The sequence below is a fragment of the Topomyia yanbarensis genome, chromosome 1 (genome assembly GCF_030247195.1).
Source record: "Topomyia yanbarensis strain Yona2022 chromosome 1, ASM3024719v1, whole genome shotgun sequence".
Classification (NCBI taxonomy): Eukaryota; Metazoa; Arthropoda; class Insecta; order Diptera; family Culicidae; genus Topomyia; species Topomyia yanbarensis.
In genome coordinates this window covers 42,048,743-42,074,126 of record NC_080670.1, presented here as the reverse complement: position 1 = coordinate 42,074,126, position 25,384 = coordinate 42,048,743, and the positions used below count along the sequence as shown (strand labels likewise).

Genomic DNA, 25,384 nt, shown 5'->3' with positions numbered 1-25,384 from the left:
AAACGGAATTTGAATTTGATTCGGAATCCTGAATGGATTCTGTATGGCATCCAAATCAAATGCAACAACCGATTGAGTCGGGATTGGTTTTTGTATTTGAGCTGGAATCCTTTCAGGATTCCAAGCCGGTTCTGGAATGAGTTTGACTGGGATAAGTCGTCAAAATGTACACATATTTTTAATGTAGAATACATTTAAGCTTTCAATATAGGGGTCCCGTTTCAAAATATCGGCTGCGGCGCCGCGTCAGATTTTGAACGTTAATAACTTTTATCATACTTAACAGAATGATTTGATTTTTAGGCCAATTTGTTGAAAATATGTTCCTCTATGCTGTATTAAAATTTGAAGTATGTATAACATGCACTAATAACAAAAAGTTGTGTTTTTGGAAAATCTTTCGAAAACGACTCGGAAAAGTGGTAATTTTCAGCCCATCCCGCACAGAGCCGTCAAAATGGTGGACCAACCGAACAATGAAATAATGAAAAGTTTATATATAGGTCCACTACATGTTTGTTTTATGATTATTCGCATTGGGTTGCTTGACGAGAGCAGTTGGTGGGGGAAAGACGGCATATTCCTTTGGTTAGGCCATTAGAAGCCAGACGGAAAGGAAAGGCTCATGCACGGCACGAGAACGAGCGAGAAAGCGATAGTAGTGCATATTAGCGCGATTATATAAATATCTGTCGGTCAGTTTTTCTCATCATTCGTATTCGTTCAAGCACTAGCAAGCAGCCAGTCCACCGAAGGAAAGCAGTTGGCGATGACGACGGCGGAAAAAGTGCCCCAGCTACTGGTGACTCATCGCAACCCGATCAGGAACTGTCGCCCTGCAAGAATTTCGCCCCAACTAAAGGGCAACAGAGTAGGCTATCGTTCCAGCGTCTGGGTCGTGAGATTGTGCAGGACTGCAAAATCGAGCCACGCTTACAAAGCTCAGTCGTAATGATGCCCCGAGAAGCCAACGATGCCTACTAGGTCGGTTTGTTCGAGGATGCAAAATAGTGCTTTGTGGCTCACCGTGTCCGCGGGGAGTGCGTCTGAATTATGCTCCCGCAATAAAACAATAAACGGTTCTTTACAGGACCAATTAATTGTGTTGTAATAAGAGTTAAACTGAAATTTACATTTTATGGTGTATAACAAATAATTTTCAGAAAGCTATATAAAAAATACGATGTGTGGAAAGAAAGAAAGAGAATTTAAATTATCCTCTCTTGCTCGTTTTCGTGCACTGCTTTTCCTTTCTGCTGCTACTACCATCATAACTAAAACGAATGTGCGTGTTCCCCCACCATCTCTTGGCCAGTGTTGCCACAATTGCATGTCGCTATTACAATTTGAATTATTTTATTGATCCTCTAGTATTGATAAAATATAGAACGTGCAAAGTACACTAGTCGCATGCTTTTATTCGAACTTTTTGGCAGCCTCCGTTGATTAACTGCATAAATCGATTTGTTTGTGCAGCTCCTTGCTAGTAGCAAACTAAATAGCCTTTATCAGCGCTAACAAATAACACGAAAGAATTTAAATTTGTGAAAATCTTTTCCTTCTTTTCAAATCTGCAGCATTCTTTGAAAATATTGTTTGAATGTTGTTATTGAAAAACTGAACATGCAAGTTTGCTAGCACTGGCCACTAGATTGAAGGCGATGGAAAGACAGAATATTCGTTTTGGTTATGCTAGTATTGGTAGCCGAACGGAAAGGAAAGGCACAGGAATGGCACGAAAACGAGCGAGAGCGATAGTAGCGCTTTCTCGTGTGTTCATATATGAATATTGGTCGGTCGGTTTTTCTCATCATTCGTATTCGTTCAAGCACTAGCAAGCAGCCAGTCCACCGAAGGAAAGCAATTGGCGATGACGACGGCGGAAAAAGTGCCCCAGCTACTGGTGACTCATCGCAACCCGATCAGGAACTGTCGCCTTGCAAGAATTTCGCCCCAACTAAAGGGCAACAGAGAAACTAATCTGTGTTCTAATAAGAGTTAAACGGGCTCACCGTGTCCGCGGGGAGTGCGTCTGAATTATGCTTCCGCAATAAAACAATAAACGGTTCTTTACAGGACCAATTAATTGTGTTCTAATAAGAGTTAAACTGAAATTTACATTTTATTGTGTATAACAAATAATTTTCAGAAAGCTATATAAGAAATACGATGTGTGGAAAGAAAGAAAGAGAATTTAAATTATCCTCTCTCGCTCGTTTTCGTGCACTGCTTTTCCATTCCTTTCTGCTGCTACTACCATCATAACTAAAACGAATGTGCGTGTTCTCCCACCATCTCATGGCCAGTGTTGCCACAATTGCATGTCGCTATAACAATTTGAATTATTTTATTGATCCTCTCTAGTATTGATAAAATATAGAATATGCAAAGTACACTAGTCGCATGCTTTTATTCGAACTTTTTGGCAGCCTCCGTTGATTAACTGCATAAATCGATTTGTTTGTGCAGCTCCTTGCTAGTAGCAAACTAAATAGCCTTTATCAGCGCTAACAAATAAGACAAAAGAATTTAAATTTGTGAAATCTTCTCCTTCCTTCTTTTCAAATCTGCAACATTCTTTGAAAATATTGAAAATGTTGTTATTGAAAAACTGAACATGCAAGTTTGCTAGCACTGGCCACTAGATTGAAGGCGATGGAAAGACAGAATATTCGTTTTGGTTATGCTAGTATTGGTAGCCGAACGGAAAGGAAAGGCACAGGAATGGCACGAAAACGAGCGGAAGAGCGATAGTAGTGCTTTCTCGTGTTTTCATATATGAATATTGGTCGGTCGGTTTTTCTCATCATTCGTATTCGTTCAAGCACTAGCAAGCAGCCAGTCCACCGGAGGAAAGCAGTTGGCGATGATGACGGTCCGCAAAAGTGCCCCAGCTACTGGTGGCCCATCGCAACCAACTACCGATCAGGAACTGTCGCCGTGCTAGTATTTCGCCCCAACTAAAGGGCAACGGAGCAACTAATCCGCTGGCTAACATTCCAGCGTCTGGTTCGTAAGGTTGTGTATTACTTCAAAGTCGAGCTACGCTTACAAAACTCAGCCGTAATGAAGCCAGTGATGCCTACTTGGTCGGTTTGTGGGAGTGGGCGTAAATTACAATAAAAGCAACCGTTACGGTTCTTTTCAGGACCAATCAATTGTGTTCTAGTGAGAGTTAAACTGAAACTTTCATTTTAAGGTGTGTAGCAAATTTTCAACAAGCAACATAATACGTTGTGTGGAAAGAAGTAGCTTGCACACGGAACAAAAATTTAAATTATCCTCTCGCTCGTTTCGTGCACTGCTTTTCCATTCCTTTCTACTGTTATTATCAGTATTACCAAAACGAATGTGTTGTTGCATGTGTTTAAGAGAAACGTTGAAATCGCATGCCTCTATTCAAGCTTTTTGGCAGCCCCCGTGAACTAACTGCATTAAATGGTTTTTTTGTGCAGCTCCGTGCTAGTAGCAAACAAAATGGCCCTACTAGTGTCTGATTCGTGAGATTGTGCAGGATTTCAAAGTCGAGCTAAGCTTATAAAGTTCAGCCGTAATGGTACCCGAAGAAGCCAGTCTTGTCGTTTTGTTCGAGGCTACAAAACAGTTCGCCAGGCACGTAACTATCATGCCAAAAATATCCAACGATCCAGCGCATCACCATCAACACCAACGCCGATACCAAAGGTTCTTTTCAGAACCACCATTATTACCATAGAGAATTATTTGAAAATTTCCCATTCAAACGTGATTCTGTTGAATATTATTAGATTTAAATTAACGTCTCGAATTGAAATCACGACGCTCCGGTTATGTGACAGACATTACCCACCCATCTTTTTTATTGTGACCACGACTAACGGTTTAATATAGACACCCCATTTCAATATTTCTGAAGGAACAGAAGGTCGAGTTTGGAAAGTTTGTAACTTTCATTGTACTTAACCAAATTACACAATGTTCGCACTAATGATTCAGAAATATGATCAGGAATCTTCTGTTAGATTTGTAAGTATGTATAATTTACATGAATAAAGAAAAATTGATTTTCAGGAATCAATTATTATCTGTTCTTCCATTGGCCAGTACTACGCGACTTCCTCATGCTAACAATTAATTTCATCGTTAGCCATCTCCCTCACCAAGGCCAACAACGCCAACAAAACCGGTCCTTTTCAGGACCACCATCATTTTTGTAAAGAATAATTTGAAATATTCCTCGCCCAAATCACCTTTTGTCCGAAAATTCCAATGAGTATCAAAATATTTAAAGAACGTGTTCCTTATGTATTCTACATCTCTCCGGTTATGTCGCAGACATTACCCACCCATCTTTTGTAATAGTGACAAAATATAGAGTATTTACTGGAACATAAATCTATATAAAGTAATAAGAAATACCTTCACATTGCATATATTAATAGTATAAATCGATTTTATAACAATTCACACATATAACTTATGTGTACGCATAAACAATTTGTAGGCACATGAAACATTTGTGTTTGCTTGATACATTAAGTATTCTTTTTAATTAAAATTTTATATGCGTGAAGCAAATAGAATTTACAGTTGAATTTCTACCAGTGTATGCAATTAATGAATATATATATATATATATATATATATATATATATATATATATATATATATATATATATATATATATATATATATATATATATATATATATATATATATATATATATATATATATATATATATATATATATATATATATATATATATATATATCGATATGGATCTAAAGCGACCCTTACACGTTCAATATTTTTGTCAATACTCTCTAGAATTGACAAAAATATTGAACGTGTACGGGCCGCTTAAGAGATTTATAAAAAAGATCAGGATAACAGTTGGAATAATGTTATTTTAAAAAGCAACAACAAACCATTATAACTTATTGATAGTCATGATTGTCTTCGTTTTCACTGCGTCAGGTAAAACAATCTTAATTATTACATGCGTTATACTCCCCTCCTACGATAGTAGCTTGTTCGTGAAAAAATTACTAAGGAGCTCAGGTAGGATGATACTACGAAAATATTGTTTACTTCTGTAGATGCAATAGTTCCATAGTCCAGGATCTTTTTCAACTTTTATAATAACGCTTTCTGTTTTACTCCAAACTAGTAAATATGCAAATTCCGACGAAGTTAAAAATATTTGTGATTGAATCTGATAATAGTAGGCGTGCGTTTTGACAATACGAAATTCATTTCCATCGTATCGAATGAACGAATTTGGTTTGTGTGCAAGATCCTGTAAGCTTAGTTGTTCGTCTAAGGAGCTCTTCTTGTCCAATCTGTAAGGACATTTGATTTCAATTACGAATTGTCCACAGCAAATGCATTGGCCTACGCCATCTGGTGAGGCAGCTAAAAAGGGTTTTCACAATCAAGAAAAATCCCGCAATCTAGTAGTTGAACGTTATCGTGACTTTCTAATAGCACGTTTTCTATGTGATGTTTTGCAGTTTTTTCGTTTCTCCGGCCGTATGCTAGAGCTGGTGTATCACATTTCATCAAATACGGGTGACAAATTTTTTTAATAAGTGTGCGCTTGGGAGGAGGAAATTCATGCGATGCATTAACTACTTCTTTGAGAATTGATGCAGTTATTCTGCCAATCCGCACCCAATGCCATAATTCAGATTCATTTTGTCGCCTTGTGCATTTTTCTACTAATTGCACGTCTAAATCACTGAGCTGAAGTTGAATTCGATTTGCGATAGCTCGAAGCTCAGCCAATGTTTTAGTCTCATTCGCTGGAGAACAGTAATTCTGCAGCATTATATTTTTGTTGTAGAAGAAACGAGTGGGAATATTTGATTCTTTGCAATTAACGCATACGTAATTTGTGCAATCGCAAATCCGGTTCAGTATAGCAGCATCTCCGCCAGCTCTAGCAATTGTTTTCAGCAAACCCACAAAATCTTCCTTGCTTTTTGTGTACGTACTGTCATGAAATTTTTTGATCTCCTTCCCATAATCAGTATCTTGAACCTGTTTATATACATCTTCTTTAGTCCTTTTAGGTGGTTGGCGCCAGTATGCTGGCATACCTGTTACGGTAGTCTGAAATTAATAAAATATATTATATTGACGTCATCAAAATATGCATTTAATTTTTCATTTATCAAATTTTAATTTCCTTCAAATTCCTATCCCGAGTGCTTTAGCTTCAATATAAAATAATTCTAATCAAAACCGTACTCCTCTATATAATTATGACCTTGGGATAAATAATGATTTTAACATGTATTGAATATTGCCTAGCAGGCCTGGGATACTATCTTCCAAAATATGAAGTCTCATATCAAGTCAAAACATCTTGACTTGTACGGTTTTGGTTGCATTAATGTAGCTGGAATCCATACGGGACTTACTAAGGATTTCGAACCGTTCCGCCGTATGATATTGAACTTGGACCCCATTGAACGATAGTTCCATTTAAAACTTAAATTATCACATACCCGTCTGTCCGTCGACTGCGCATGCAAATTAGCCAAGTAGTAGAGTATGGCACTCACATGGGAGCAGGTTTCACTGACACCAGCAACACAATTGCAGTGTGAGGACAAAATCGTCCCTCGGTTATCAATTATAATCCATGGTTGCAACATTTTTTCGTTCATCCGCATTGAATGGACCACCTAAACAAAGAATTTTCGAATGTTTTCTATAGAACTAGCAAGTGAAACTATTTTATTGATAAGGCTTACCTTTCCCACAACAACGTATTTTCCCTCTATTATCATGCCTTCGACCGTATGCACAAATCCGCTTTCAAATTTTTTGTAACCTTCCAAACTACGGCTATTTTTCATTGAATTGCCAGTATACGGCGATCGAAAGTTTATTAAAAAATCAACAACACTTCCAGTTGTCACGGATGTTGGTAGATCGCACAGCCGAAATTTTATACAGTATGGATCAATGTTTCCAATAACTTTAATTTTATCGATGTACCTCTGGTACACATTCGGGTTGCTCTTCGGCAGTTTCTGAGCATAACTGGATAATTGGAATACGTCAATTTGGTTGCTATCGATGTCCATTACCTGTATCAATCGATAAATGAACGTCCTGTTAGCTGTTGTTAGATTTTACACATCGGAAGACAGGTACCAAGAACAATATTAAATTCACTCACAAATAACGATATTCTTTGACTGTAAGCTCTAAAGAAAGCTACTCGTCTTTAATCTAATATACAGTGTAAACTGGCCGATTGTCGCGCTCAATGAAATAACAAAATATTTAATAACGGAAAATAACTGCTGCAAATCGTTTCAATAAAATGTAAACAATCAAAACACTGGTGCGAGTGCAAAATGTACTCAGCAAGAAAAAAACAACAGCTGTCATTCCACCCGCAGCAAACGTCAAAACGTTCGGGAAGTTGAAATCGTGGATTAGACTATAGTGATAGTGGTAAATAAATTGACCCAAGCATGTTCATAATTTGTTCACGTCATTCTCCCTCATCACCTTTTTCAATGCTTGGGCATTATTTTAGTTTGATATAACTATATTCTTGAACTTCTTACCACAAAATTTTAATATATCTCGCTGTTTAAGTTGATGCACCGAAACATCAAAATGCCTAGCTGGTAGTGTGTCTTATTCGGACCTCAGTCGCATGATGGAATGTATTATCTGCAGAATGAGTTATTCACAATTATTCTTAGATTGAAGATTATATTTAATATCTAAATAATTGTTTAAAACAACACAACTTCGAAACCGTTTTTTCTCAAATCTTTTGGAAAATATTCATAGCAAGCATTGCATTGAAATTTTGGTTTTCTGGGGTTTTTTTCAGGAAACTGATAGCTTACAAAAGTAACATTTTTTTTTCAGCAATTGATGACGCAAAAATTTAAAAGCTAGTTCGTTAAAATAGCCATTTTTAGTTGAAATAGTCAAGACAAAAATGCGTTTTCGTGTTTGCGGGGTTGTTCGTGTACTTGTTAGTTAATTATTCTGTTATAGCACACAGTTAGAGATAGGGAGAACACAATCAAAATGAAGTTTTTCCAGAAATTGCAGATGGCATAATTTTCAATCGGTTGATGTATTCAAATTTGTTAGTAATTCAATTTGATTCAAATTTCTTTGCTATATAAGATAATATTCTGTATTTTCATGCATTTAATACAAATGACGATATAACAACTAATTCTGTTGGTGTATAAAACCTACATTATGGCATTGAATTCAAGGCTATATTGTGATATTGAAAACAATTGAGGTATAGTCGGGAACAAATGCATCAATTAGTTTTTTTTACATTTTAACGACATTCAATTAGCTAGAGATTACTGGGTAGGGAAAGTTATGAAACTTAGAGCCATAGTACTCAAGTGAGAGCAAGGATGTGAAGTAAACAGATCGGAAAACTAGAAGTGGCAGGGTCATTAGAACAGGCTTAATATCGTACGGGCTTAATCTTTGTCTTCTGTTAATGAGGGTCGAGCTTAGGCAGAATCAATTAGAATATAAAATTGTTTAAATCACAACTTTGAAATCAAGAATGATTGTGATTCTATACATCTATTAAATAGCGATTAGACAAGTCAAGGTGTCTTCACTTTGTTCCAACACTTTTTATTATTACTTGATGTAAGATAATTTATTATCAATATTTAGTATTGCTTTTTCCAAAAAAGTATGTTCTTTATGTTGAAAATAGATATAACATAAAGAAACTCAAAGTACGTGGGAGCTTTTTACACCTTTTTGGTAATTTTATATCCTCTAAGTATTCCGAAATAAAAACACGAATCATAATCTCGAACGACAGTCGACAGCAATAAAACTATCGAGCAAATACGTTCGACTCGAGTCGCTTTCGAGTTCGATTGTTATGGTTCCATAATGCCAACACTTCTCGATAATCTAGTACATCTTCGAGCTAACTCGAACGAAAATTTACTTTCGAGCTCCGTTCGAAATACATAATGCGAAACAAGGTCGAGTCGATAGAATTTTGATCGAATCGAGATGCGTAATGCCACCCCAGGTCTCTCGATCTAGTGTGCATTGTCTCGAGAACAAAGGAAACATCGGATTATTCTTGTCATCATGAGTAAAGTTGACGAAAAAGCTCTACTCCGATCCAACGCTGCGGTCGTTGACTTTAAATTTTTTTTTAAACGCCCGAGTTTTAGTGAAGTGAAATACCTACTGAAGGTAAAAATGCAACTTAGACTTACGGAAGTGTTGTACCTTCAGTATCATTACCTTCGCAGTGCAATGTTGATAGCATTCAACACGTTAGCACAAGACGAGCGTTTCGTTTAGAAGAACAACTTAAAACACGTGGTTGAAAGTGACATCGTTGGAATCAAGATTCCCGTATATATTGAGAATGATTATATAGATGTAAAGCTATATGACCTATCACCTCGTACCCCTTCTGAGTCAATTGCAAAATGCATGTCGCAATACGGAGAAGTAGAATCCGTTTCACCTGATACTTAGAGAAACTTCTTCCCGGGTACTCCTAACGGCGTTTTTGTAGTGAGGATGCGGGTTGAAAGGCCTATACCCTCCTACTTGACAATAAAACTCAAAACTCATAGAACTACAATTATGCAAACTAAGCTATGCACCCATGAGGGGCAAACTCCTACGTGCATGTATTGTAATCAGACAGCTCATCATGGACAACCTTGCGCGGAAGATGCAGAGGAAGACGCATTTCAACCGATTGCCAACTCATCTACGGCAAACCAACCCAAAACAGAGTTTTCAGTACCAATGCCTGAACCACAAACGGTGGCCAAATTTGTAGCAGCAGTTGCACAGACCATAATAACAACCACAAAAGAAGCATCCAGTACCACAAAATCCACTGTAAGCAACATTGGCAAGGATAACAATAACAGTGACGGGTTTACGCTGGTCAACAATAAGTGCAAGAAACAGGGAAAAACATCTGATCGCGGACACCAAGCCGACTTCGACCTGGACGTGAAGAACAAAAAAGAATTAAATGACCCCCCAGATGCAGATTGCCAGCAAACCCCGCGAAAGAAGGTCTCCGCTCGCAATAAAAAGTTGCGCGCACGAGATCCAATATTATAATATTATTTGTTTATATTTTTATTTTTACATTTGTAAACATATAAAAGATCCACGGCTCCGTTAAGCTACCGCTATGAGCCGTATAATGAATAAATGAATTATAAAAAAAATCGAACGCTTTTTCAGTATGTGTCAACCTCGGCTCTGTTCGTGTGTAGGATAATTCGGTCGTTTTCTATGATAGTATTAGTACCGAGTCAAACCAACCGGAATCCTGGTGGATGTCCAGTAGACTGCCCAGAAAAATAATGAATTTATGAAAACATAATCGGCCCACCCCTGATTCGATTCCTAGTTCCACCAGGAGTTCTTGCACCAAATTTGAAGCAAATCGGACAAGTCTAGCTACCGGACCAACGTGCCTGAAGTTTGTATGAGATTTTTCGACAATTTACATGGAGAAAACCCACTAACTCGCATTTTCGCCGCTAGGTGGCACTGCATGCATCGTATTATCACTGTAAGTGAAAATAAGAAAGATAATTTAATTGTCTACAACTTTGTCGAAGACTGCTAGTCAATCCGGCTTTGGTAAAGGAAGTTATTAAAATTTTTAACGAAGCGATGTCTGGGTCAGTTTTCCATGGGGCCTAGCAGTGCATGGTTGTGTATCAGTACTCGATTCCCACGAACTATACATTTTTGTGAAATAATCGTTAGGTTTGGCTCAATGGTATGTTCAGAAGAATTATACCACATAATACGAGTTATGTTTTGGTTGGAAACTGTGACCGCATAGAGGGCGCCAACACTAACTTTTCATAGAAGAGACTAGAACATGACTCCTGTTATTTACTACAATTCTTCTGAACATACTATTAAGCTAAATCTAACAGTTATTTCACAAAAATGTTTAGTTCGTGCGAATCGAGTACTGACACACAACCATGCACTGCTAGGCCCCATGAAAAACTGACTCAGACATCACTTCGCTAAAAGTTTAATAACTTCTTTTAACAAAGCCGGATTCACTAGCAGTCTTCGACAAACTTGTAGACAATTAAATTATCTTTCTTATTTTCACTTACAGTGATAATACGATGCGAACAGTGCCACCTAGCAGCGAAAATGTGAGCAAGTGGCTTTTCTCCATGTAAATTATCGAAAAATCTCATACAAACTTCAGGCACGTTGGTCCGGTAGCTAGACTTGTCCGATTTGCCTCAAATTTGGAATAATTACTCCTGGTGGGACTAGAAATCGACTCAGGGGTGGGCCGATAGGGGTCATTTTTGTCCTGTCACTCTAATGTCCAACCAAATTCAGGCTGGAATCTGCCCCAATATTGGCAGAAACCAGCCAGAATCCTGGATGTTTGACTGGGTAGGTTGGACAGCGAAATAAAAATTTTAGGCAGTTTTCGGATCCGGCCTAGTTGTCAGATCCAGTACAGTTCCCGATCCGGACCAGTTCTCTGTTCCGAACCAGTTCCCGAATCCGGACCTCCCGGATCTGGACCAGTTCCCGGATCTAGCCCATCCCCTTTCCAAGTCCGGACCTGAACCAGGCCCAGACTTGGTGCTTAGATCCTGACAAGTGTCTGGATCCGGGCCCTCGGTTCGGATACGTGGATCCAAACCATAGGTCTTGCTTCCCGTACAGGACGGGAAGGACTGTTCATGTGTTGTGCAGTCGCTACCTTTCTGTTAACGTCCGTGATATAAAAGAAATTTCAAATTAACACCGGCCGAAGTACCCCACCACTATTCCGAGCCGTTTTTTTTCTGACTATTCTTTAATGCTAGCCGAGTGTGAGCCGAGCTTCAAATACGTGTGGAAAAATCGAACCTCGTCTTTATCCCCATTGTGTTCACTTCGCTTGATTCGCAATACAATGACAAGCGAAGTGCTACACACTTCCAGAGAATCCGACGCGTTAAATTAGATTGGATTTTCGGACGGATCTTCGTGGAATTCCTCACGAGCGATCTTTCCGAAGTGTTTCAAAAAAGGTACAGCCACTTTGAACATTATAATTCAATAGTAATTCTTCAAAAGGGCTAAAGAGACTTTTGTAAACAAACTTATTTCGCTCATTACTCCGCCACCGTGTTGAATTTTATGAAAAATACACATGATTTAACATCTTTACCCTTGGCAGAATCAATTTCAAATGTTTTCTGTGTTGAAATGATATCAAATTAAGAGAAATCAGCAAAACAAAAGTTTGTTTACAAATCTTATTAGCCCTATTCAAATGTTGATATGGAATTTAAATTTAATTCACGATTTATCATTTGTTCTTCATGTCTGATCGAGAAGAAAGGCTTGTATTGACTAAATCGAATAGAAAGTATAAGTCCTGCGAAAAACCTTTCAAATGAAACCAGTTTACCCTAATCGGAGTCCTAACTAAAAAGATATATTCATTTGAATAACATAGGGTTTTTTTTCAGAATTGGTCATTTGTTTCACCTCTGAAATTCTGTAAAAAACTGACTTTCTTCTTCAAGACTTAATATTTTGAGAAGACTCTATTCAACCTGTTTACAAACAAATCAAAAAGTTAAATCATGGAAAATCCAAAATAAAATTTTGAGATTTTGTCCAGCTACTCCACATTGTGCGATCAGAAGGCTTCCCTTTGGAAAACGCATCAGAGTACCTGGTCCAGAGCGACTATTGTAATAAATTTTTCATTTTAAATTTATTATTTTGTGTTGCACCTAACTTCATAAATACACTACCATTTTAACATGATGTTTACAGATACGCTTTTCTCCAGAAAAACATTACCCAGAATTAGGAAATAGTGCGTTACCTAGAAATTGGATATTATACACGAAAATCGCATGCAAACAGATGTTATTGTCATTATAGACAAAAATAAAGTTAAAGATGGTTGGTTGACATTGTGAGGGGTAGGATAGAGGCTGTGGGGCTAAAAATCATTATCGTCGCGCGGGATACATTTATTAGAATTTTTCAATTTAAACGAATTATAACTTCTTTAATAATGGATGGGTTATTATCATAGGAACATATACATACCCGCAACGTGTAAGTATTATTTATTCCAAATTTGTTCAAAATAGTTGTGTATATAGCGATTTAAAATATTACATGGAGATTAGCTGGGGGCTACTCTAAAACTTCCTTGAATTCGATAGAATTCGCTAGTAAAATAAATTGAGATTATCTAACCAATTTTATTTACAATCGTTGAAATATCATGAACTCATGAATATGAATATCTGAGCGTTTTTAACAAAAAAACATCAACCATCTTCCGTACTTTCCAAAAGGAGTGATTCAAATTTATTTACCAATTATAACACTGCTCGACAAAACAACTTGACGAACTGTGCGGAGGTGATAAATTACTTCCCGTGGAAGTGGTGGAAGTTAGTAACAGAAGCAATATTCATCAAAAAGTACATGTTATTAAACGTATATGAGAATAACATGTTGACCGTGATGATGATGATGATGATGATGATAAAGCACTCATAAGAATTACAAACAATCTTTCGGTTATTTCGGGGACTTAGTGGGGGAGGAAATCTACAATGCTGGTTAGCGAGCAATCACCACGTATGGTTGTGGGGGGGGCTGAATAAGAGAGTGGCGGACGGGATTCTTAATCGTCGTCTACTGACAGGTGGTATGAGCTGTCATCGATTTTCCTAGTGAGAGTTGAGAAATGCTTACCTAATGCTCGCAACTTTTGTCTACTGCCCTCTGCCACCATGCGATGTGGGGAAGGATTAATGACTATGTTTTGAGTAGCCAACCGGCACGGACAGTTAGGGGAGAGACGTTGGAGCTGTTTGCCAAACCAAAGGAAAAGTGCGTCGGTCGCAACTTTTCGGTGTCGAAGGGGAGATAGGTTTATATTTAACAAAACATTGTCAACATTGTGTGTGATATTGTACACATGTTCGGCAGAGGATTATCTTTTCTAACGGCCTAGCGAACGAGTCGTGTGACTACGGCATTGGGTAGGAAAAACGCTTTGGCTTCGGGGCCTTGGGAGAGCTGAGCTGATTCGATTTGAGAGATTGAGTGCGCTTTGAGTTATTCGCTCTATCATCGTGTGAACTTGCGTGACACTTTGCGTTCATCTTTTCAGCCGATTGAGTTGTCCGTCACTACAGTCATTTGTTTGTTTGTTTGTTTACATTCACGATGCTTGCTGCGAATTGGGTAGCTATTTTCGGACAACAAGGCTAAATCTGTCGCGATGATCTGAGTTCGAAAGAGTAACATAAATAGAATATAATGATCAGTATAAACTATTTATATCTAGGTCTAATGGTTGTGGAGTCTAGACATCCAATTTATGACAATAACATGCGGAATGGAATGTGGAGTTTGCTGGTAGATTTAGGTTGACATATGTTTTTGGAGCTCACAAAAACATTAATTGCAAAGAGGTAAAACAATATTTTGTTTATTTCGCAACAGACTGAAATTTTACTCTAAAAAAATAGACTGGTGGCTTAGTCAAATGCCGTGGTTCTGAGGAGACGAAGTTAAAACGCAAAATTCTTGATTTGTAACTAGGTAGGTTTTGTGCACTTTAAGAATATCGGCTTCATTATCGGCACCGACCTATTTAATGTCAATTTTTGGCCTAAAACATTTGTTTTCATACTATTTTAGAGATTTTTGACTGGAGTCACTGGACAAAATCGAGATGAATTAATTTGTATTACTTCTGCAAACGATTGCGTTAAAAATAAAAAATCAAATTCAATTTACGTCCTGGTTCCCGTTTCCCCTTTCGCTCTAGCATGAACCCTCACTGACTTACTCAAACAGCCAGCTTTCCTAAAACACCGCAAGCACACATTGCATTCGATGCAATCGTTCGTTGTAGCATGTATTCTAGAAATAACTGACAATGATTTTGAAAGGAGAATCGAATGGCTCTTCGTGGTGGCACCAAAAAGTATTGGTGCATCCGCATCGAAAAGTCATTGCCATTACACAGTGGTCAAGAATGCAAATTTAGCAGGAATTTTGAGATTTTATTAAAGCTAATTAACTTTGCCTTATTATGTCTTTGGGAATGTTTTCGTAGTTTGTGAGCCCCTTCCTTTTTGTTAAAATAACCGTTAGGGTGGTACTAATTTTAACAAATACAAAAAAAAATATTTTTAATCATTCTAGATAGAGCCATACAACCTTCAGTCACAGAGAACAGACATCCATAATCGAACAAAAATATTTAAAAAACGTGTGTAAACATTTGGATTAATATACGATAAACACTAGCGCCGCCACACCAACCTATCCCAACTATCCGTCAAATCCATTCGAAATCCTGAATGGATTCAGTATGGAATCTTGCTCAAAGAAAACAACCGATTCCTACTCTATCGGTTGATGCATTTGAGCTGGAATTCATGCTGGAAGTCCGAACCGGTTCCGGACTAGTTTGATTGGGTTGAGGAATAACCGCTGTCAATTCTGTCGAACTCAGCCACAAAAAACATGGCAACAGTAGCGCACCTGATTTGGATATCCCAACTACCTTCGAAACCGTTAGAGATTTTACACAAATTGAATGCTGAAGATGGACATCTGTTCTCTGTGCTTCAGTGATGATGAATTTTAGAAAAGTTGGCTAAAGACATAAAAGCTCTGTCTGTCATACTTTTCATTTTACAACAAACTTAAAATCGAGGCCGTTTAATTATGTTACTTAGAAAAATTGTGTTATTCAAATGACTTTTGCGGTATTGATTTAAAACTGAAGCTGCCTTCAGACAACTTTAAGATATATACATAATTATAAAGTTTACCGCTTCCTGCGTGTAGTGTAGTGGGCAAAAAATCGACTTCTTTTTTATCCGCTTAATTTTTAGTATTGAACCTCTAGAATAGTCTCCCACAAACTCGGTGGACACGCTGAACTTCTTTTGTTTTAAACAGTCATGCATTCCACGCGCGTATTTACTATAAAACACGCAGATTTCAATCTATTGGCGATTCTACGTTGAAACCGCTCACAGATAGCGCTGGAAGCAAAGTGTTGCCGATTTTATTCTGTTCTGTCATAGTGCATATATTTTCTGTAAATATTGGTAGAAAATAACTTTTAAACACCAAATCACCGATCAATTTGTTGATAATTGTTTATGAAAATGAAGGAAAACCTTCATTTTATAAGATTATGAGCAAACATCTTGAAAAAAGGGTGTAAACCATAGTGGTTTCTAATATTATTCGCAGAGCTATATGTGTGCTGTTCCGAAATGTAATTTGTTGAGCCCCGTAGCTGCCACAACATCATTTCCTCATTTCGTCCTAAGTTAAGCTAAACCTTCATGAGATGGTGTAAATTCATGAAACTCTCCAGATCACGCGAGGAAGGAATATATCCGGCTAATATGAAAGTGCCAGCTTTGAATCACACACAGCCGATCCTTCTCTCTGATAGTCTTCACTGAATCTCCTACGTAGTCCAAAATATGAAGGAGTTTAACATTGGTGCTGATTGGGTTTCGGTTTCGAGTTGGAACATGATTTATGGAACGATTTTTTATAACCACAATACCCCGATTAGATTTCGAAGAAATGTATGGGCCAAATAGTTGCAAATGGCTGTAATTTCATAATAATTGCAAATAAAACTAAATTTCTTACTCGTTTCATTCCTATTTTGGCAGTGGTAAGCTTTTCCGAGAAGAAAATGAAGTTTTGTTGTGTTTTTGAGTCCTACTCACTTGCGGGTGAAAAAAAGCAAACTGTATCACTTTGCCAGTTCATGAGCTGAATCATAGGTGTCGCATGACTAATTTTGGTCCAACGTGCCACCTGGGACAAAAAATGCGTCAGCTGTTGTCCTATTGTTTAAATTAAAATACGTTGTTACACTATCGGCATCTGAATAATGGTTCGTGTGGTAGTCTTAGTCGATAACACAACAGTACACAAAAACCAAAGTGTGTCGACGTTGTACCAGGTATGCTAAAACGAACAAACTTTTTTTAGCATGTTGAAGATCGTTTTTCCAGCTTTTTGTTATCATATGTAGGGTTGCCACCCCTCCGGGTTTGACCGATCTCCGGGCCTCCGGGTTTTACACCAATTTCTCCGGGTTTGGTAGGAAGAATCATAATTTAATTTTTTTTTGGAATTAATTGATTTTTTACAAAACATTTAAAAAGTCTAAGTTAACGATTATTCTGGTTCAGATTTATTTTGCCCGACTAATGTAGGGTTGACATTAGTGCTGGTTGCCATCTGCTGGTGCCATCATGCTGGCAACCAGTACGCTACCAGCATAATGTAAACGTATGCCATCTGCTGGTACCAGCTGCTGACAAGCGTTGACATTATGCTGGTTGCATGCTGGTTGCCAGCATGCTGGCACCAGCAGATGGCAACCAGCACTAATGTAAACTGGGCATAACCCTTCGTTTCAAGGTGGCGAAGATGAGTTCACCAAATATTGTTGATTTATTTCACAAAGCAATGAAAATGAAAAACAAATCACATTTACTACAAATTATGGAAAGTAATATTTCGTTATATGCTACAATTGAAATGTAGCATCCCATCAAGTCGCTCAAAGTGGTCTAAAAAAGTTATTTTGCTGCATTTTTTTCCCAAATCACTTCACTGTTAGTGGTGCTTATCACCAGCTGCACCAAGGTATGGCAGATTTGTTCTAATCCAACTGATTAGGTCAACATCAAACGAGTTCTTCCCGTGTTGTTGCTACTCCTGCAGCGACCCTTAACTGTTAGCTAGGGAGGTGAGTTTTGCCCCTTTGTTGCGACCTCTGGTGATGAATAACCACATAGTGCTTCCTATGCGATGCCGCAGCCTTGCCTCCTTTTCCTGTTAGTTATGGAGGAGAGCAATGCTCGTTCGGCTTATCCTCCACAGCGAGAGTATCTGGTGTTTTTGTATTTTTGGCACTTAGTCGGGAAAGTGAAATACTACACCAGATTCAACCGACAAAACCGTTCTCAAACGTGAAAAATTACAGCTTCACTGTAACGTAGCAATAAAAAGCAATTAGAGTGCTCTAAAATTCCGAGCAATCGCTTTGATTCCAATTTCCGTCTAGTTCCGCTCAAAATCCACCACCCCCCACGTCAGTGAAAATCTCCGGGGCAAAGCCTCTCCAGATGACGATGAAAATTTTTCTTTATTTCAGGATAGTTGTCGATGGCTAACATGTCAATTTTTGTTTTAAGTGATACAGAATATATACATTAGAGTGGCTCGAAAATAACATTTTTCAGCATAGCACTTTTTAAGTTACTTTTGTGGTCCCAAATGCCTGTGCAAAGTTTGGGAGCGGTCGGTTGCTTCCCGGATTTGCGCATTGCATTTAAAGTTTGTATGGGATTTTATATGGGGAAATCAATTATTTTGCATTTACGTTAATAAAGATCGCTATTTCACTCCATATGAAAAACCAGCTTTATAAAACGATAATTCAAACCTTGGCTAACAACTTTTTCGAAGACGGTAACTAGCTACGAGTTTTCAAAAAATAGTTATAACGATTTTAAAACTTATGGTTCAATCCAAATGCAGAAATTGATTATTTCTTCCAACACTGTTAGTACACCACGACACCGATACTTTAAACTTGAATAAATGAGAATATATTCATCGCAGAGGCTTGGTACCTTTGAATGAAATGTTCAGAATGAATTGCTGAATAACATAGACGTAGTCAGAAAATGAAAACAACAGGAGGTGTGGCTTGTGTACTCCCCAGTTCCCTGTTTAGATAGTTTACCATAACATAAGGAGCACACCTTCAATGCAGGTTTAAACCGCCGAATTAAAAATTAATCTTACGTGTTTGAGTGCTACTATTTAAGGGCTCTACTGTTATCTCATTTAAAATGGTGCAGCGGTTTATAAGTTTTACATATTTTAAAACCCTATTTCTTAGCCGTTCAGAGTCAGAATTTAAAAAAATGCATATCCTTAGATTCCTTGAAGTCTCGGAATTGTTTCTATTGACGTTTTCGTTTAAGAATCTAGGAACGAAACCAGGATAGTTACTTCAAACAAGCGTTTTTTTATGAAATTGAGTTAGGTTCACGCAAAACAGAGGTGATGTAGGCGAACCAGAAATATACTTCAGGTTAGAACCCAACGCGATTTCCAGACCTGAGTTAGTTTTTGCCTCAAGCAAAAGCAACACATAAATTTGTAGGTGTAAATTCTAAATATTGTAAATGTTATTTCCCACAACAAAGATTGTAGTATGATTCATATTTGGGTCTATCAAAATATTAAGAAAGTTCAGTCGTTGACATTTACAATCTTATACAAAACAATCTAAATAGGGACTGGGGAGTACACATGCCCCCCTTCTTCTTTTCATTTTCTGACTACGTCTATGATATTCAGCAATTCATTGTGAACATTTCATTCAAAGGTACCAAGTCTCTGCGATGCATATATTCTCATTTGTTTAAGTTTTTAATGTCGATGTCGGTGGTGCACCGGCAGTGTTGGAAAAAGTAATCAATTTCTGCATTTGTATTTCACCATAAGTTTTAAAATCGGTATAACTAGTTTTTGAAAACTCGGAGCTAGTTACGTTCTTCGACAAAGTTGTTAACCAAGGTTTGATCGAAAGTTTTGTAAAGTTAATTTTTCATATTGAGTGAAATAGCGATCTTTATTAACGTAAACGCAAAATAATTGATTTCCCCATATAAAATCCCATGCAAACTTTGAACGCAATGCGCAAACCCGGGAAACAACCAATCGCTACCAAATTTTGCACAGGCATTTGGGACCACATAAGGAACTCAAAAAGTGCTGTGCCCGCTAGTTTAAATCATTTTGAAGTTTTCCCATACAACCGCGAGCCACTCTAATATACATCTTTTCATCTTTGGAGCTAGGTAATTTAAGATAAATATTTACATTCGTAGACGAGATCGTCTTAAGTAAGATGAACCACCTGGGTGGAATTGGTTTAGTTTTAGAATTTTAGAAATTTAGAAAGCCTCTCCAGAGGTGGCAACCCTAATCATATGTATGTACTATTTAAGGACATGCTGAATTGAGTCACAAGGTGGCAGCTAAAATGGCTGCTGTCGTTTCTGCTTCTTTTTTTTATTTTATCGTCAAAATCAAAACATTGCATTGGCGCGCAAGACAAAATCTTTTGTAACTTAAATGTCTTATCTCAGATTGCTTAGAAATTGTATCACTGTACGTAGGCTTGGGAAATTTGTACCTTTTTATTTTGTACCTGGGAAATTTGTACCTTTTTATTTTTCAAAACAAATAAAACACGTGGTGCAAAAATCAGTCAGCTGATTGCTAAACGATACGCTTGTGTGCGTGGCATCTCCTATCGCTACAGAACGTTCTAACCGCACACAGATGCTGAATGTAACCCGAACATAGCCGAACATAACCGAACCTTTGTTGTGATTTTAGCATCGCATCACCTTAATAAAACTGTCCGTTACAAGCAAAAAGTAACAGAATACCTGCATTTTCAATGAGTTCTGAATACTATTTTGATGCATATTACCACTACATACGCATCTGAGGAAATTGCACACCTTCTGTAATATCAATATACTTATCGAGAAGCCTGCCCAGATTCAAACATGGCGGAGCGATCTGTTGTAGTTTGACAGTAGTGATCGCTTCATTTTAAAACAATCGTTATTTTGTATGGGACACTTTTCGAATGCCTTTGTCATGTCGGTTCGTCGGTGGTAGTGTTTCCGAGGTGAATGAAAAAAAAACCCAATCTCAACTTGCTCTTGCCTCTCCCTATCTCAAGAGTGCCTCTTTGTTGGCATGCGAGATGCATTATAGTATAGGTGTTCACATTTGTCACTAACCAATCAGCATGAAATATGAAATAAAGTGAAAATCCTGGATATGAAATAAAGTGAAAATCCTGGACGAACGGTTACTCTCCAATCGCAGAGGTTGATAGTAAATGAAAGAGAAAAGTTTTCTCTTTGTTTACGTGCTACGTGCTATGGAGAGTGTTCGGCCAGGAATGGTTCGTCCGGAATTTCCCTTCAAAGAGAATTTTGACAGTTGGCTTTTATGCCGTAATTATATGTTTGTCGAGATTTCTTCTTTTTTGCTCGAAAAAAGTGACAGCCGACGCACACATAGAAAAAATTGGACTCCTATGCATATCGGTGGGCATGGTTACGTTTTTTCAACACATGGGCATAGCAAGAATGTTTTCATCGTACACGCGTTAGTACCAAAAAAACGAGTTTGATCTTTCTGTTGTCTCTATGTAACTCGAATACTTGGTCGTTCGTAGGTGTTGGATCTATACATGGCAGCGGAGCGAGAATGTGATAACTGGATTGTTTCACTAGTTCGTGGATTTCGATACATCTCCCCATTTGTACATGTGATATGAAGCTCTACAAGGTGACGACACAAATTAACTCATGATGAATTAAGTTCATGTTTGACAATTCTCGGTGGTTTGTATCAGGAATCAGAATATATTGGCTCAAATGGCACGTTCCCCGTACATAGTCTCATCTATTTCATTCGAACTTACGTAACTCCCATGTAAACAAGCCACCGAGAATATTGAATACTTTACGATGACGTCACAAATGAACTAAGTGTTCATTTTAGACAGTTCGCTTGTACTGTTTACATGGACTTAGAAAAATTCTTTACGATTTGCTTCGAGCGAATTTAGTCGTCCACAAATTTTTCTAAGTCTATGTAAACAGTACAAGCGAACTGTCAAGAAAAGTGAGGTTAACTGTGTCTGTAAAGAACCTAATTGTCAAACGAAGTTCATCCGGTTCATTTTGTGGGGTTATGTCGGTTGGTGTAAAACCTAATGTGTTACCGAAGCGAGTGGAAATAAATCGATTCTTAATTTGTTACCGCTCCGTCTCTCTAAACATCGTTGGCAAGCAAGGTGAACACACTTTTAACCTTGCCATCTTTTGCAAAATTTGCCTAGTTTATCATTGAAGTGTATTGTTTACATCCGCCTAGTTGTGCAGTTATCAGTGAGATTCTGGTCGAGATGGAAAAAATAAGTAAACCGTAGGTGAATGTCTGTTCCGGAAACAAATGGCAGTGAAGCCCAAGCCAGGAGCTGGATGAACACTGGGAAAGAGCATGAAATAAAACTGATTTAGCGCCGATTGCTCATTTTACACGGAAACCAGAACAAAGAAACGATCTGGATTGAAAACGTACAAGGTGCAGAACTTCACAAAGCTGCACGAATACTAGCAGAATACTTCCAAAATGCACGCCCGGTTTCTCTACATGACGCTGCTAACGAAATATCGGTTGTTTGAGCCCCAACTTCATTGCATATAATCCCTTAATGGCCCAACCGGGAAGAAATTAATGTGTCACTTGCCAATATTCTGAACGGATCGATTGTATAATAACTATTTTATTAGCTCTTCAATGTTAATTTGCAAATGTGAACAAAAATACTAAGGCTGTGAACCATTTGGTGAAATTTTTAACTTTTTGTTAAAATCTGACACTTCGAAAGTTATTTGCAAAATAACCCTACTCTGGAGCATGGTTAAAATTGACAGAGCGATAGTTAAATTTGACAGCTCGATGGTTAAAATGTTGCAGAATAAAAAAGTGGAAACATTTTCTGTACCTAATTGAGGTTGTCAATATTTTTCAATACAAAATTAAGGGATAAAGATGGAAACGATAACGTGTTGTGTTAAGATTTGTTTGGGTTATTTCATGATGTGGCTGTTAACTTTTCGAAGCTATGACTGTCATACTTAATGTAATAAGAAAAAAACTAATTTTCAAAATATCGACAAATGGTCACACCTCTACCATCTTGTGGTTATCGCAGCTGTCAATTCTAAATAACTATCCATATGTCAACTTTTGAAATGGTTCGCTCTCTCGGTTAAATTTTTCCATTCAAGAGAAAATAATTTTCGAACTGTCAAATTTTAACTAAAGGTTAAAAAAATCGCCAAATGGTTCACAGCCTAAGAAAACTTTTTGAGCATTTACATGTTTGTATAAGATATGCAGGAAATTAGATTAAAAGTATTATAGATTATATTTATTCCAGTAGTTTTTTTTTAATTTCCGCCTGTTTTGGGCTTCTAAAAATAAATCATTCTCAATAAATTCTGTAGGTTTGCGCCACCGCGCTACGCAGCCGATTTCAGGTAAAAATTGTCGAATCGCTGTCTTTTACTTGAAATCGACGGCGTGGCTCGGAGGCGAACACCTCTAATAAATTCTACTGCATATCAATACGTTTATAAATACAATTTCGACTTAAAATTGACTATCAGTACACAACCCCTTAATAATTGAAAAAAAATCATACTTTGTTTTTTTTCCTACCCGGCAAATCTACGTATTCAATGCTGCGACAATCTGGCATCGCTGCCGTAGAATGCCCCACACGGATACGAAAAACCAGTGCTGTGCAATATCACGTTGGTAAATATGAAGTGACCGTATTACCACAAAAATGACCGTTATTTCATTTCCATTTTCCTCGGATAGTGATTCAGTTAACTATCTCTCACAGAAGCCGTGAGAGAGAGAACGCTTTGAAATGATAGACAGATTGAGTACCATTTATTTTGTATTGGTATAGTAAACGAAATATTACCAGTGTATTGTATTCAGGCAGCATGCGGTGCTTTGTTGATTTTTTCTCCACCTTTCTGTTTCTTTTATGCAGAGCTATTTATGTGAAACCGCCTGTTTGTTAATTCAAGCTCGTTGTTTGTAATAAGATGACCGTCATAACCGTATTTATATTAATGGAATGAGAACCGTAACTCAATAAGCATCGCTTACTGTTTCAACTGCTAACCGTTTCATTCTCTTTTGTCTAGCAGGTTTGCCATCAGTACCGTGATGGAGCTCAGCACTGCAAAAAACTACCAAAAGATGAGCTCTTTTGACTCAATCTCGGGGTATCGTGGAATAAGGTAAAATTAGGTAAACCCAGAGTGTATGTAAGGAGAGTGAAGACAACTGTCATGATTATCCGTCAGTGATATTCCAAACGAACAAACGACCTGTCAAAATACATGAATTTGACTCGTTTGGAATGACACTGACAAATAATAATTGTTCCAATTTTGACAGTGTCGTCACTCTCCTTATATGCACTCAGGGTAAACCGTGCTAAAGGTAGTTTCCTTTTAACCACGGCGAAAAATCACAACTCATTGACATTGAGTAGGTTCTACTATATCGACTCAACCTTGAGTTAAATATGCGTAAATTTAAGTTGAATCTACCTCACAATCGTCTGAACTCTCGATCGAAGCAGATCGTTTTCTTGTGCTGTGCATAGAGTGGATCAATATAAATATATACATTGTGAAGGCCAGTCATTGTTTGCGGCAGGCTTTGTTCGCCGGTGCCTAGGTTGGTGAAGTGAATAGTTCAATAACCGGACAAGCCGCTATATAAGCTAAGTATCTTTTTTTTTCTCATTTCCCTTTCCCCCGATCTGTCGCTACTTCTTAGATCCCTTTCCCCTGAATATAAGTTTCATCTCTCGTTTACACCACGTGCTATCCTCGTGCCTAAATGGCCGAGGGCGAAGTAACATTGGATGGGAATGATATTCCCATGGATATACCGGATAAACCCGAAATTACTCCCTCCCCTGATTCCCCCAGTCCTCCTCGTATTAAAACATACCCACCCAGTTCAACTGGGCCCTGGGTGGTCTATTTCCGGCCCATTACTAAATCGCTTAATATTTTAGAGATCTCACGGGAGCTGACTGCTAACTACCCGGCCGTAGCTCAGATAACACGTGTTAGAGCTAATAAGATACGCATATTAGTGAATGACCTCGACCAGGCAAACCAGATTGCTCGCAGCGAGCGCTTTACAAAGCAATTTAAGGTGTATATACCTTGTTTGGCAGTGGAGATCGACGGGGTCGTTGCCGAACCGGGTTTGAAGTGCGAAGACGTGTTGAAGTATGGAGTTGGTTGCTTTAAGGACCCCTCACTTGAACATGTGAAGATTCTGGAATGCAAGCAATTGTATTCAGCAAAAACTGAGAATAATAAGACAACTTATTCATTGTCAGACTCGATTCGGGTGACTTTCTCCGGGTCTTCCCTCCCCAACTATGTCCTCCTGGATAGGGTTCGTCTACCGGTTCGCCTGTTTGTACCGCGGGTAATGAACTGCAGCAATTGCAAGCAGCTGGGCCACACAGCCACCTATTGTGGCAATAAGAAAAGGTGCGGCAAATGCGAGGGAGAACATGAGGATGACGCTTGCAGTGGAGAAACTGAGAAGTGTATTTACTGCGGGGGCCTTCCGCATGATCTTAAATC

General features: G+C 38.0%; 2 protein-coding genes across 3 annotated transcripts in view; both read right to left on the bottom strand.

Moving 5' to 3' along the window:
- The window catches only part of LOC131677454 (octopamine receptor beta-2R-like), a 303,621-nt gene that overhangs the window by 107,713 nt on the left and 170,524 nt on the right, over nt 1-25,384 (bottom strand). The window lies entirely within an intron of this gene.
- On the bottom strand, nt 4,842-7,693 carry LOC131677455 (uncharacterized). Its single transcript, XM_058957291.1, has 3 exons — nt 6,743-7,693; nt 6,494-6,673; nt 4,842-6,095 (listed from the first exon to the last, which is right to left on the bottom strand). The coding sequence occupies exons 1-3, from the start codon at nt 7,076-7,078 to the stop codon at nt 5,397-5,399; spliced, it is 1,215 nt and encodes a 404-aa protein (XP_058813274.1). The 5' UTR covers nt 7,079-7,693; the 3' UTR covers nt 4,842-5,396.

Coding starts and splice junctions, on each gene's coding strand:
- LOC131677455 (XM_058957291.1), bottom strand. CDS start 7,078: ATGGACATCGATAGCAACCAAATTGACGTATTCCAATTATCCAGTTAT. Junction 6,674..6,742: donor AATACGTTGTTGTGGGAAAG/GTAAGCCTTATC, acceptor TTCTTTGTTTAG/GTGGTCCATTCAATGCGGAT. Junction 6,096..6,493: donor CGCAGTCGACGGACAGACGG/GTATGTGATAAT, acceptor TATTAATTTCAG/ACTACCGTAACAGGTATGCC.